Raw genomic sequence first — 13005 nt, 5'->3', positions numbered from 1 at the left:
AGCTACCAACCAACAATATTCATTCACTTAGAACATCCTCTCCATCAGCTTGTGCCCCATGCATGCATAGGAATTAGTTAATGCTCTCCTTCCTCTTCCATCGGCATCATCTCTACACTACTACTGTTGCCAAGTAGTAGTACCCTGTTGGCTTCATCCTCCCAGTGGGTTTGCCGCAAGATGACATAGAGAATTGAAAGCGCGCAGGCAGCTTGAGCCGACAGCAACCCCAACCACAGCCCCGCAAAGCCCAACCTGAGCCAGAAGGCCAACCCAAGCGCCACTGGAGTCCCCACAAGGTAGAACGAAACCAGGTTGATCCGGGCACCCACTGCCGGCCTCCCTGTCCCCCTCAGGACCCCACACCCCGTCGTCTGCGGGCAGTTCCCCACCTCACAAAGTCCGATGATGGGCAACACCGACGCCACCAGACCTCTCAGCTCCTGGTCTCCCTCCACAAACACTCCCCCCCATTTTCCGCGAAACACCACTGTCCATATCACGTTCATCAATCCTACACCAAATGCGCACCCCACCGCCACCATTGCCGCTACCTTTGCCTTCCCCGGCTTCCCTGCCCCGAGCTCATTCCCTACCTGCACCACCGCCATTAATATTCATGGTTAAAACTTCAGCTTGCATTAATTGTAACTAACTTGTTACTTACTCGTGCAGAGACACAACCGGCCAAGGCCATTGGAACAGTGTACATAAGGCTAGTGGTCTGGATTATTATCCCAGTGGCCGCCACCGCAAGCTTGGGATTAGGCAAATAGCCAGCCAGCACCGTGACAATCTCGTACCACCACCACTCGAGGCATATCCCGGCACAGCTTGGCACGGCCAGCTTAAGTAGCGGGCCTAGCCCCGACACCACAGCCCCCACCCCTGCTTTGCTCTTACACTTCCACTCCCACCTCCCATAGACACAAACATAGCCCATGAGCAGCAACATCATGTGCAGATTAGTGAGCACAGATGACACAGCCACGCCCCGCACTCCCAACCCCATGACGACGACGACAAGATAGTTAAGTGGGATGTGGAAGACGACGGCGACGAAGGTGCACCACATCTGGGGCTTGGTCACCCCCTGAGACCTCAAATAAACCCTGAGAGGGTGGAGCAAAGTGTTGGTGAGTAAATCAGGAAGGGAGTAGATGCAGTAAGTGGCAGCCATTGAAGTGATGTCTTTGTCTTGGCCCATGAAAAGCATGATGGGTTGGAGGTTGATCCAAAGCAGGGAAATTGGGATGATGGCGATTAGTATTAGGAAGATCATACGGTGGAGGGACAGCAGTAGTAGGTCCCAGTTCTTGCTGCCGTAGGCTTGGCTGCACACAGGCTCTAGCCCAGAGGCCAGTCCCACTATAACTGAGTAGCCAGTAATGTTTGTGAACCCAATCGAGAGTGCTCCCCCGGCTAACTCAACCCTCCCAAGCCTCCCCAAGAACAGTACTGATACCACGCCTCGAACATACACTAGCCAGTTCATAGCTGTTATGGGGACTACCATTGACCATAGCTCCTTTAGCTCCTCCTACCAACAAACAAGGTATGTCAAACAACTGATTCATTGGTTACATACATGCACACTATATATAATAATATTCCACTATTATTGTTGTTAGTTTTAATTATTTAAATTAAAATTACCTGGTAGGAGGAAGGAATAAGTAGATTGTCTGCACTTTTTTCATCCATTTCCTTGCAAAGGCTGGGAAGAAACTGGATTATGTTTTGTTTTCTGCACACAACGTACGTAGTGAAAATTTGTGGTTTTTTTTCTTATTTTTTTGGCGAATATTTGGTGGGATTTATTATAAATTGGTTGCAGTACGCATTAATATACTAGGTGGTGGTGGTGGTGTGGTGGCAGGCTTGATACAGATACAAATACAGATAGATACATACATACATATGCATCGTTTATGTTATATAGAAGAATATAGTTACCAGTTTGCAGTATTAGTATATATTCTGTAGTGCTAATGGCTCTAGGACGGACATTTGAGGTTAGGTTAGGTGAGATCAAAACAGGGAAGGATATAGTTTTAGTAGGAAAGCGAGTGTAGAAAATGGGAGATATAATAAATAAGGAGAGAAACAGGGGAGGGGATAGATGTTGGAATGGGGAAAGGGACAGAGAGATTATGGCATTCTATGCAGCATCTGCAACTGCAACTGCAACTGATAGGCTAGACTGCAGTTACCATAAATACATACATACATAGAGAATCAAATCGAATCGAGAGTGAAGATGGTGAAAATTAGTATATGTAATCTTTTAGGAGTTGATGGCATTTGCCACTGATCTCCTGGCAGTTGCCATAAATATAAATGCACAGTGCAGTAGAGTACTGGAAATGATGAAACATTAATGGAATATCTTACAAGTTGGTGAAAACAAGGAGGGCTGATTGCCTCATATCATATTGCTACTCCTGCTATGCTATGGAAATATTCACCTTGCATTCTTCGTTTTTATAAATATATATATATATATATATATATCCAATAATTAATTATTTTACTCTTAAAAAAATAATAAATAAATCTTACACTCTTAAAATTTATGGTGCGTCTTTTTCTTGTTTTGATGATGATGATGATGATGATGATGGATGGTAGTGCTGTGCCATGACTCAAAGAAAATCAAACTCAATACGACGACGACTTACAACTTAGTTGGGCTAAGAATGGAACATATGCTAAATATAGAGGCCAAGCATCTTTACCCATAATAATATTATAGTAAATCATAATATAGTAATAATAATATTGCATTAATATAATAATCATAATATAATAATATTGCAATAATATAATAATCATAATATAGTAATAATATAATCATAATAATATACGCCATTACTCAATTCACTAGTAAATTTCTCATTTACTTTTGTACCCAAAATAAGTAAAATTAATACTTTATAAATATGTTAATAAAGTAATATAATTACCATTTTATCTTTGAAATATAATTTAAAAAGTAAAAATAAAAGTATATTGGTATTTAATTCAGAATTATCTTTTTTAAAAAAATAAATAAAAAGTTTTGATTTAGGCAAATTAAAATTACAAAAAAAAAAAAAAAAATTTACTAGTGACAGTGACGGAGAAAGTAGTATTTTAAAATAATAAAAATATTAGTATAATTGTATTATTATACTATTATTAGTCAGGATTATAGTGTTCTACATCTTGTACTAATAGACGATGCATAATATTATTAAAAGTAATATGCCAATATATTAATATAACACAAATACATAGGTAAGTATAAAAGAATTGATTAATAAAAATATGTATTATGTGATATTTGATCATTATGAGAGAGCAGCAAATAGCAAATGGAGAAGAATGGACCAAAAGCAACCGGACACGCTTTATCCCCTTTGCCTCGGCAAAACAACACAACAGCATGACAACACTCGGCAATGGCACACACTGTGAGGATGTGTGGAGTAGAATCACCCCCTTGAGGTTTAAAATGATTTTATTGAATGGATAATAATAATAATAATAATAATAATAATAATAAGCGGGGTGGGTTGTGATTTATGAAACATCGACAATGGACGCTGCGTTTATTTTGTAAGATAATTTGAAATAGAATTTTTTGATATGAAATATGAAGAATTGTGTATGAAATATAAAAATAATGAATATTTGTGATATACTCTCCCCGTCTCAAAACTATAGTCTGAGTTGTGTTTGGCACGAGATTTAAGAAATATTGATATTACATTGATAGTGAGTAGAAAGTACAGGTAAAAGACTTTTTTGCCCTTGCGAGTGTATTAATGTAAAAAGTAGTGGCAATTGCGTAATAATAATGAAAAAGTAAGGGTAGTTTTATAGTGATATGATCATTTATGGAAATGACACTATTGTTTTGGGACGGACAAAAATGATAAACATGACTATTGTATTGAAACGGATGGAGTATTAATATTTTTTAAAAAACGAATTTTTTTTTTTTTTTTTTTTGGTTAAAAGAACACATCCGAAGTGAATGCCAATGTTATGAATATCAAGTTGAACGATGACTTTTAAGAAGATATGAATTCAATCATTGATAAACATATATAACTCCCTAAATTAATAGATAATTTTATTTATTTATTATTTATAGTTTATTAACAAGCTCTACCAACAATCCTCTTTCTATAGATATTGCCATAATTAAATAAAAATTCTACATTTGCATGTAAGATTATTATTTCAATTGCATTATCAATTAGGATTTAATTCGAAACAACAGCACCTATGTGGAATCGTCCATAATAAATTAATTGTGTGTATATATATATATATATATATATTCCCCTCAAATGTATAAATAACCTTAATCAAATTTACATGCATGAAATTAGGGAAAAAAAATTCAATCCAACGGTAGATATGAGTCAATACAAATAATATTTGGCCAGAGATCGTTCAATAATCGGTTAATTTATTAATTGATGAAATTTAGTTTGTAGATTAAATTCAGAATTTTCGAAATTGATTATTCGATATGTTGAAATATATATAAACTATATAAGGGTTATTAAAAATAATGTAGTTTAGGTGGACTAAATAATATGTTGTGGAATTGATTGAAACAACAAAATATTCTTGTTGAACTCGAAACCAACCAAGCAAATGAATATTGTCCCGACAATACAATTGCATGCATCCATATTATAAATTTATAATAATGCATGGGGAATTAAATTATGACGTTTTATGAAAAATATATATACAAATGCATGGAATGCATATGCATTGTGATATGGTTTATTTACATTTCAAATTGAATATTTAATGCTTCGATCGTGGCTGCATGTTACAATTTTGAAATTCAAAATTTTGCATGCATAAAGTAAATACATTCGTGATGAATATTTACGTCGGTTTCGAATGGGAAAAAAATCAACATCCCAAAGGTATGGAAGCCTCTATAAACCTCATTCTTCTTTGCATTCTAAACACATCTCGAGCAATCATTTCTTCTCCTCTCCAGTTCAATCGTCTCTTTCCGATCTTCCGGCGAGTTCTTCGGTTATATTTTTCGGCAACTTTCTTAGTTCTAGTCTCTTGACACAGCGTGAGTTTACCTCATTTTAGTTCATCAGAGCTCCGAAATATTGTGATGCCACTTAATTAGTGTGAAGAAATTCAAGCCCCGAGTTTACGTCGATGTAGTTGTGGTTCGGGGACGAACGTCATCTTATCTTTGGAGATATTGCGTCACCAACTGAGGCACTACCAAGGCATATTCATTTTATAGAGAAATTTTCTACCTCGACTCGATGTAATTATCGAATTTATTTTGATAAATTATTTTTTATATCAAATTTATTTTGATAATTATGTAGTTGCAATATAATATTTTATTATATAACTAACAATCATAAAACAAATAGTTGTAGATATATTGCAAGAATGGTTGCAAACGATCATCACGGCGATATTATGGATATTTTTTTAAACCCGATCAAAACATCGGCCGGTGTTGACTTCTCAAAGTTGTCGATTGAAAACATTGTGAATAACATAGCGTCAATTGCCGCTGCAACTATTATTCTCAGTGCCGGCCCTACACCTGCATATACTGATCCGACTATCGGGTTTGCAGGATTTGCTCCTTGAAGATTTGGAGGGTTCTTTAGGTTCGTTGATGCACCCTATGCAGCTTTTGCAGCACAAAATGCAGCTCCGGAATATGCCCCACGAATGATGCTCCAAGTGTCGGTTCTCCAACCGTTCATAGAGTTAGACTTCAAACAATGGCAAGAAAATATGTTATTTTTAGAGTTGTTAACGGGTCGAGCCGAACAAAATTGTAAGTGTTTTTTAACGTTCGCGAACAAGGCTCATGTTCATTTGTAGTGTTCGAGCTCGGCTCATTAAGAATTTTTGTTGTTTGAGCTCGTGTTTGTGTTCGGCTCATTTAGGCTTGATTAAACTCATTCGAGTTCGTTTGTCTTATTTTTTAAAATTTATATATAAATTAAAAAGGAAATTTAAAATTATTTTATTTATATATTTTAAATTAATATTTTATTTATTTATAAATTATAATTTTATATGTATATATAATATTTAAAATAAATATATTATTTAAACGAACGTTCGCGAATAAAGCTCGGGCTCGTTCGTTAACCAAACGAGTTTGTTTATGTTGTTCGGCTCGGCTCGTTAACGTTTGCGAACGAGCTTTAACCGAGCCGAGTTCACGAACAGCTCGGTTCGTTTAACAACTCTAGTTGTTTTACTTAATATCTGTAGGATTTGCATTATTTATGCTATAGGACAGGCCAACCGAACCAAAACTCAATCCTAACTCTTAAGCACATGCTAACTACGGTTTATGGGCTTATGGTGATTATATGGCATATAACACTACACTCGGTAGTCTTTTGAGCACTCTTTCTAATTTTTCTTGTAAAATAAAGAGTGTCAAAGGACTATAGGAAGCTCTGAAGGAAAAATATACGTACGAAAATTTCGGGTCCAAAATATCTGTCATGGCTCAGTTCATGGAGTACAAAATAGTGGCTAGCCAATCCATCGTGAATAGATGGAAGAGTTTCATCATATAGTCAACTTTGTCATCAGTGAGGACATGAAACTACTAGAAAAATTCATCACGAGCATGATGACAAAAAAATTTCACCAGAGTTGGAGCAATTTCAAGTACGGACTGAAGCATGAGGTGAAGTAGGTAGGACTTATAGACCTAATTTTCCAGATCCCTATATAGAAGAATAACAAAAAACAACACAAAGCTAAAGGTGGAGAGCTCACCAAAACTAACTTGGTCAGAGAACCTTCTAAGAAACCTGCTCGCCCAACTCAGAAAAATAAGGGCAAAAAGTCCAAACCTTCCGGTAAGTGGTTTAATTATGGAAAAATAGATCACACGGCAAAGGACTATAGATTGTCTAAAAAGAAGAAGCCTAATCAGAGTTTCCACCTAGTCGAGACGTCCCGCAGGACTGATCGTGATCTCAATGCTAATGATTTTGTAGCTATTGTATACGAGACTTGACGAGGACATCCAATCTTCAATGATTCAAATGTCCGTGAGACCTATCACTTGAAGCCGAGCTCGGCAGTTTCAAGAATCCATCACTGCGTTGACCCGACAATTTTCATGGAGAATCAATTTAATGATGATACTTGGAGACCACTTAGCCCTCACCCAACACTCCTTCAATGGGACCCACAAGAATCAAAATTGAAAGATCAAGAAAATTGCTAATTATGGAAGATTATCAAGATAATTACATATTGTAGAAGATTATCAAGAGAATCATCAATTATGGAAGCTTCTAAAAGTTACCTTAATATAGATTTTCTTTTATTATAAATTTCCACATAATATAATTTTATGTCTAGAACTTTTCTTATTATTTATTTTCTTATAGTTAGACTTACATTTTAGTTTATTTTCTTTATTATTTTTTGCTTTTTAATATCTCAAGGACCTTGTCTATCTTTATAATGGAAACTTTTTCCATCTTGAATCAAATTTTTCTTTTATAATTGTCTAGTGTTTGGAAGTGATTTCTTCGCATTTAGAGTCTCATATCGGGTCTTTGGAGTGATTCCATCGGTTCATGACTTTGAATCTAGTGGGATTTAGCCTATTGTTTGTGTTTTAGGCTATGGTTTGATTTCAGGTTCGAGACTTATTCTCGTGGTTGGTTATCATCTATACTAATTCACATTCTTTGTACTACCTTTTCTTCTTCATTCTCTCTTCTTTTGTTTTATCCATATTTTTAATTCATTGGTTCATTTAACTTTGTGGGTAAGAAAAATACATTGGGTATAATTATACACGGTCGGACTGTGTCAAGACTTTTCATGTTGAAAATCCAAAGGCATGGTTCATCGATATTAGCGCAACTTTCCATATCTGTTCTGATAAGGCGAATTTCTCGACTCAAAAAGATACTAGGTGGAGAAAATTACACATGTGTAACCGTACATCTTCTGAAGTCATAGGAATGGAAACTATGGTGCTAAAAATGACATCCCTAAAAGAATACTCTGAAGGATGTTCTACACATGCCAGACATCCGCGAGAACCTTGTCTTAAGATCGCTACTAGTTAGTTATATGGTTTTAAACTAGTTTTTTAAGCAAATAAATTTATTTTTATCAAATAATGAGATATTCTTAGCTAGATGGTATATTTCTAATGGGATCTTCAAACTTAATGTAATGACAATGCGCGGAGCACGGACTAAGAAAAAAAAAAGCTTTTTCTTTCTTGTATTTGATTGAATATTTCGATTTATAGCATTGTAAATTAGGATATGTTAATCTAAATGCTATAAAAAAAAATGAGTAAATCTGAAATTTACTAAATATTAAAGAAACAAACACTCAAAATAAATGTTAAGTTTGTGTGGCAACAAAAATTACTAAATTACCGTTCCTTCAGTTAAAAGAAACACTAAGCCATTGTAATTAATTTACACTGATATATGTGATTTAAAATATGTGCAAACTCGAGGTGGCAAAAAATATTGTATCACCTTTTATAGATGATTGCTCAAAATATTAGGAAAAAAGGAAAAATGATAGATGCTTTCAAAAAATTAAAAAATGAGGCGGATACTCAACTAGACTATAATAATAAGGTTGTTCATAGTGTTCGACATGAAAAATATTTAGCTCCATTTGAATAATTATATGACTAAAGTGACATGATTCAGCAAACTACGGCTCTGTACTCACCACAATTGAATGGAGTCGCAGAACACAAATTGAATTCTTAGAAAAATGATGAATGTTCAGAATTATCCCAAAACTTGTAGAGGTAAGCAGTTCTAACCGCAAATTATATTTTAAATAAAATTCATCTTAAAAGTAAAAAATTTAACTCCTTATGAATTGTGGAATTATCCTCGTCACTTCTACAGTGAGTCTTTCAAATCTAGAAGACCATGTATATGATCATACACAACTCATTGGTATGATTTTTTTTTATTTAAGTTTATAATTTATTTATAATGTTACGTTTTCTTTTATTTTTTTATCTTAAACTTTAAACACATTAAACCATGTAGATGTGCTTGACATTATTGCGTATGTCACGTCTTGCTCTCATAATCAAATGGACGGCTTACAAGAGAAGTTCTTATAATAGATATAAGGTATTTTATTTTTTTATAATTTTTTTCATATTAATATATATTTTACCTCAATAAAAAACTAACATATTATATTTATAACTACAATTAGCATGTCAGTTGTACAATGATATTATATGATCAATCGACAATGTCGGAAGAAAAATATTATCTCAAACTGTTTAACATAACAATATTGTTGTAGTATTTGGAGTCATTGTATCATACCCATTTGATATTATTCTTATTATTATTATTATTATTATTATTATTATTATTATATGGTTGTTGTCGTCGATCACTTAAAGGTCGATCGAGCCGATAAAAAGGTAATGAGTTCTCCAAAATCCGAAACCATATCAAATCCTTCAGATAAACAAACAAAAATTCAAAACGAATTAAGCATATGGAAACTAGCTGCTGGAATGGAAATTAATCCAAAAGTAGTGACCTAGAAATGGAAATGGAATGAAATAAAATGAATTCAAAAACTGAAACTAAAAATGTAATGGAAATCAATATGCTGATTTTCAATTAAAAAAAAATAATAAGTTTTTAAGTGATAATTTAAATAAAAATATTTCAAATAGGCTCAAAAGAACAATTAAAAAAAAATAAGTTTTTAAGTGATAATTTAAATAAAAATATTTCAAATAGGCTCAAAAGAACAATTAAATAGCCTGTTAGATTTAATAATTTTTATTTGAATTCATATTTTTTTTATTATTTTTAATACACTTGATAGTATTGAACCAAAAGTCATATGAAACAATCAATTCACAATATAAAAATAAGTGGATTAACGCATTGAAAGATGAAATAAAGTTCTTACATGATAAATATACTTGAAATTTAGTTTCTAAACCTGAAATTGTTCTTTGGTTGATTGTAAATGAATTTTTAAAATAAAAAATAAAATAAAATAAAAAAATAAAAAAAGAAGAAGATAACATTAGGTTTAAAGCTAGACTTGTAGCTAAAAAGGACTTTACCCAAAAATAAGGTATTGATTCTAATGAATTTTTTTTTTTTCAAGTTGTAAAGTTTTCTACCATTTGAGTTATACTTGTTTTGATTGCTCATTTTAATTCGAATATGAAACAATTAGATGTTAATTTTTTATTTTATTTTTTTTTATTTTTTTTTGCATTGTGACTTAAATGAAAAGATTTATATAAAACAATCCGATAATTTTATTGATAAAACAAATCTAATTTTGTGTGAAATCTCTTTATGACCTAAAACAAACACATAGGCAATAGAATTTAAAGTTTGATAATTGTATGAAATCTTTAATTCTTAATGGAAGTCAATTTGATCAGTTTGTACTTTAAATCAATTAATAATATACTTGTTTTCTTGCTAATTTATATTGATGATATATTGTTAATCAGTGTTGATTTAGGTATAATAAATAAAATTAATAAGATTTTAAGTGATTAATTTGATATAGCAAATATAATTTTAGGGATGCATATAGAGATAAATAGAAGAAATTGTTTTGTTTCTAAATCAGTCATCTTATGTTAAAAAAAAAAAAAAAAAGTGAATTAAACGGTTTAATATTGACTGATTCCAAAGTTGTTAGTGTACCATTAGTGTCACATATATGAAAATTATGTTATTTTAATGCAATAGCTTTGATTATGTACCTTATGATAAGCAATAGGCCTAATATTGATTATGCTATGAGTTATTTAAAACGATTTATATTTAATTGTAGTGTAGAATATTGATGTGCTTTAAATTGACTTTTGAAATATTTTTGCGATACAACTAATTTGGATTTGAAACACTCTAAATCTGATTGTGAAGTGATTTTGAAATGTTATATTGATTTGAATTATGTGAATGATAAGGATAGTAAGAAATTGACTATTTTCTTATGTGTTTACATTATGTGGATCTTTTATTAGTTGGAAATCGCAATTAAATTACATTGTTGCATTATTTACGACTGAATCTGAATATATTACTATAACTGAAGTCTTAGAAATGCATTGGGGTTAAAGGGGCTGTAACTGAAATTGGGGTATCATTGGGTGATGTTATTGTTTATTTGGATAGTCAATCGGGTATACAACTTTGCAAGAATTCTATTTTTCAAGATCAAACTAAATATATAGATGTTATGTTCCATTTTATTCATGATATTTTTGCTAAAGATCTCGTAAAGTTGGAGAAAATTCCTTCAAAATTTAATCCGACTAATATAGGAACTAAATTTCTATTTGTTTTGAAATTTGAGTCGTGTTTAATTTTTTCTTAATTTTGACACTTTTAATTAGTTTGTCATATTCTTATTTTTTTTAACATGTACTTACGAGTGTTGTTGAGCATAGGTGTATGGCTATGATGATATTCTTCTTTGTGTGAATCTCGACCAAAATGTGGAGAAATGTTGAGTTTTGGCCGGATCCGACCGGTTCCATTCCTGACCTGCTTTTGTTTCTATGTGTGTGTGACATGAAAAGATTTTATATATTCAAGTACAGGGAACTTTGGTCGAAAAATAAGGTGTAATGGATTATTGTGAGCGATCAAATATAAAGAAAATTGTGTAGTTGTAGACCCTGAATCATTTATCATAATTGTTTATGCTCTTTAGCTAGTGAGTTTCTAGGTCGAACACAGGGATTTTAGGTCATGAAGTTAAATCAAGCGCTAATCTGGTGAAAACAGCGATAAAGCAGTAAAGAGACCCGTTCGAAAATGAGTCTGAATTTAAAACTAGAAATAACTAGAAAAACTAAAGAAAGTAGTAAGAGTGAGCGAAGGTGGTGCCAGCAGTGGGTGAACAATAGGGAACATGAGCGAATGGGCACTGTATATTTATATATAGACTGAGCGGAGGAGGGTTATAAAGAGGCGTTGTATCTGATTTGTGCGTTCCTTAATAGCTAGATTATCCTTGATGAAATGAGCGAGTGATGCTAGTGTTTAGTCGAAGAATATATGTATAATACGAAAATGGTAGGAGGAAGTAAGGTAATCATTTAACCTTAAGGGAGTTACAACAACACTTCAATGACGCCCATAATTAGAATATTATAAGAAAGAAACCCTACTGTCACTAGGAGTTTCTATGACCCAATAGACCACCGCCTATGCCTCATTAATTATTCCAATTTCTGTCTCATTAGTGGTTTTACCCTTATGTTACATGTTTCTAATCAAAATTGAATTCAGATTAGTAATCAAGCAGGTCGAAAAGGCTCCCGCGTACTTAACTACATTGAAATACCCTGGATTTGTTTGTGACACAAAACAAGGCTTGAATAATCGATTTTTCTATGTTCTTTATCAGTGATGTGGAGTTCTTTACAACTCAGATTTATATAAATGTGAGAATAATGAGGGAGTGACGATGAAGAACAAGTGATATTTCATTACTCACTATGAAAACAGTAAAGTTCTATTGCTACAAAAGTTGTAAATCAAAGCGGTAAACTAGGACTAAGGAAGCGCTAAAGTAGTGGCCAAGGAAGGAGAAAAATCTCAACTCCCCTGGCCATTCCTACTGAGAATTCCTTTACAAGGTTGGAGCTCTCGGAAGGCAGCTACGAATTTGCACATGAGTTATGCGCGTAAACTCCTCTCGAAGTATATTTACAAATAGAAATCTGGCCTTATTTATAGCTAATGGAAGTAGCAGTTGCGAGTAGTTAAGAAGTGGTTTCAACCGCTAAGCAGTTAGGCAGTTGATGACGGTTATTCCGTTGAAGCCGTTGATGGCCATAACTCCCAAGGTGCTCGCTTTGCTTGCTTTGACTTGTAGGGGCGCAGATCTTCCTAACTTACCCAGATGGCTAGAGGGCATCAGCGCAGTTGAGCGGAATTATCTATGCTGGCTGGTAGTGGAATG

General features: G+C 33.4%; 1 protein-coding gene across 2 annotated transcripts; it reads right to left on the bottom strand.

Annotated features, from left to right (window-relative positions):
* Positions 1-77: 77 nt before the first annotated feature.
* LOC127264333 (protein DETOXIFICATION 54-like) lies at positions 78-2459 on the bottom strand. Of its 2 annotated transcripts, none has more exons than XM_051293809.1 (4): positions 2395-2459; positions 1657-1747; positions 668-1540; positions 78-596 (listed from the first exon to the last, which is right to left on the bottom strand). In XM_051293809.1, the coding sequence occupies exons 1-4, from the start codon at positions 2427-2429 to the stop codon at positions 78-80; spliced, it is 1518 nt and encodes a 505-aa protein (XP_051149766.1). In that variant the 5' UTR covers positions 2430-2459. The 2 variants fall into 2 exon arrangements, with proteins under 2 accessions (XP_051149766.1, XP_051149767.1); XM_051293810.1 differs by lacking the exon at positions 2395-2459 and adding an exon at positions 1957-2329.
* Between the last annotated feature and the right edge of the window lie 10546 nt (positions 2460-13005).

The sequence above is a fragment of the Andrographis paniculata genome, unplaced genomic scaffold, assembly GCF_009805555.1.
Source record: "Andrographis paniculata isolate CXL003 unplaced genomic scaffold, ASM980555v1 Contig70END, whole genome shotgun sequence".
Classification (NCBI taxonomy): domain Eukaryota; kingdom Viridiplantae; phylum Streptophyta; class Magnoliopsida; order Lamiales; family Acanthaceae; genus Andrographis; species Andrographis paniculata.
This window is presented reverse-complemented; position numbering and strand designations above follow the sequence as displayed.

Excerpts from the sequence above, each read along its gene's own strand:
- LOC127264333 (XM_051293809.1), bottom strand. The coding sequence starts at position 2,429 with ATGAGGCAATCAGCCCTCCTTGTTTTCACCAACTT. Across the intron at positions 1,541-1,656 it reads TTATTCCTTCCTCCTACCAG|GAGGAGCTAAAGGAGCTATG; the intron begins GTAATTTTAATT and ends GTTTGTTGGTAG. Across the intron at positions 597-667 it reads CCGGTTGTGTCTCTGCACGA|GTAGGGAATGAGCTCGGGGC; the intron begins GTAAGTAACAAG and ends GCGGTGGTGCAG.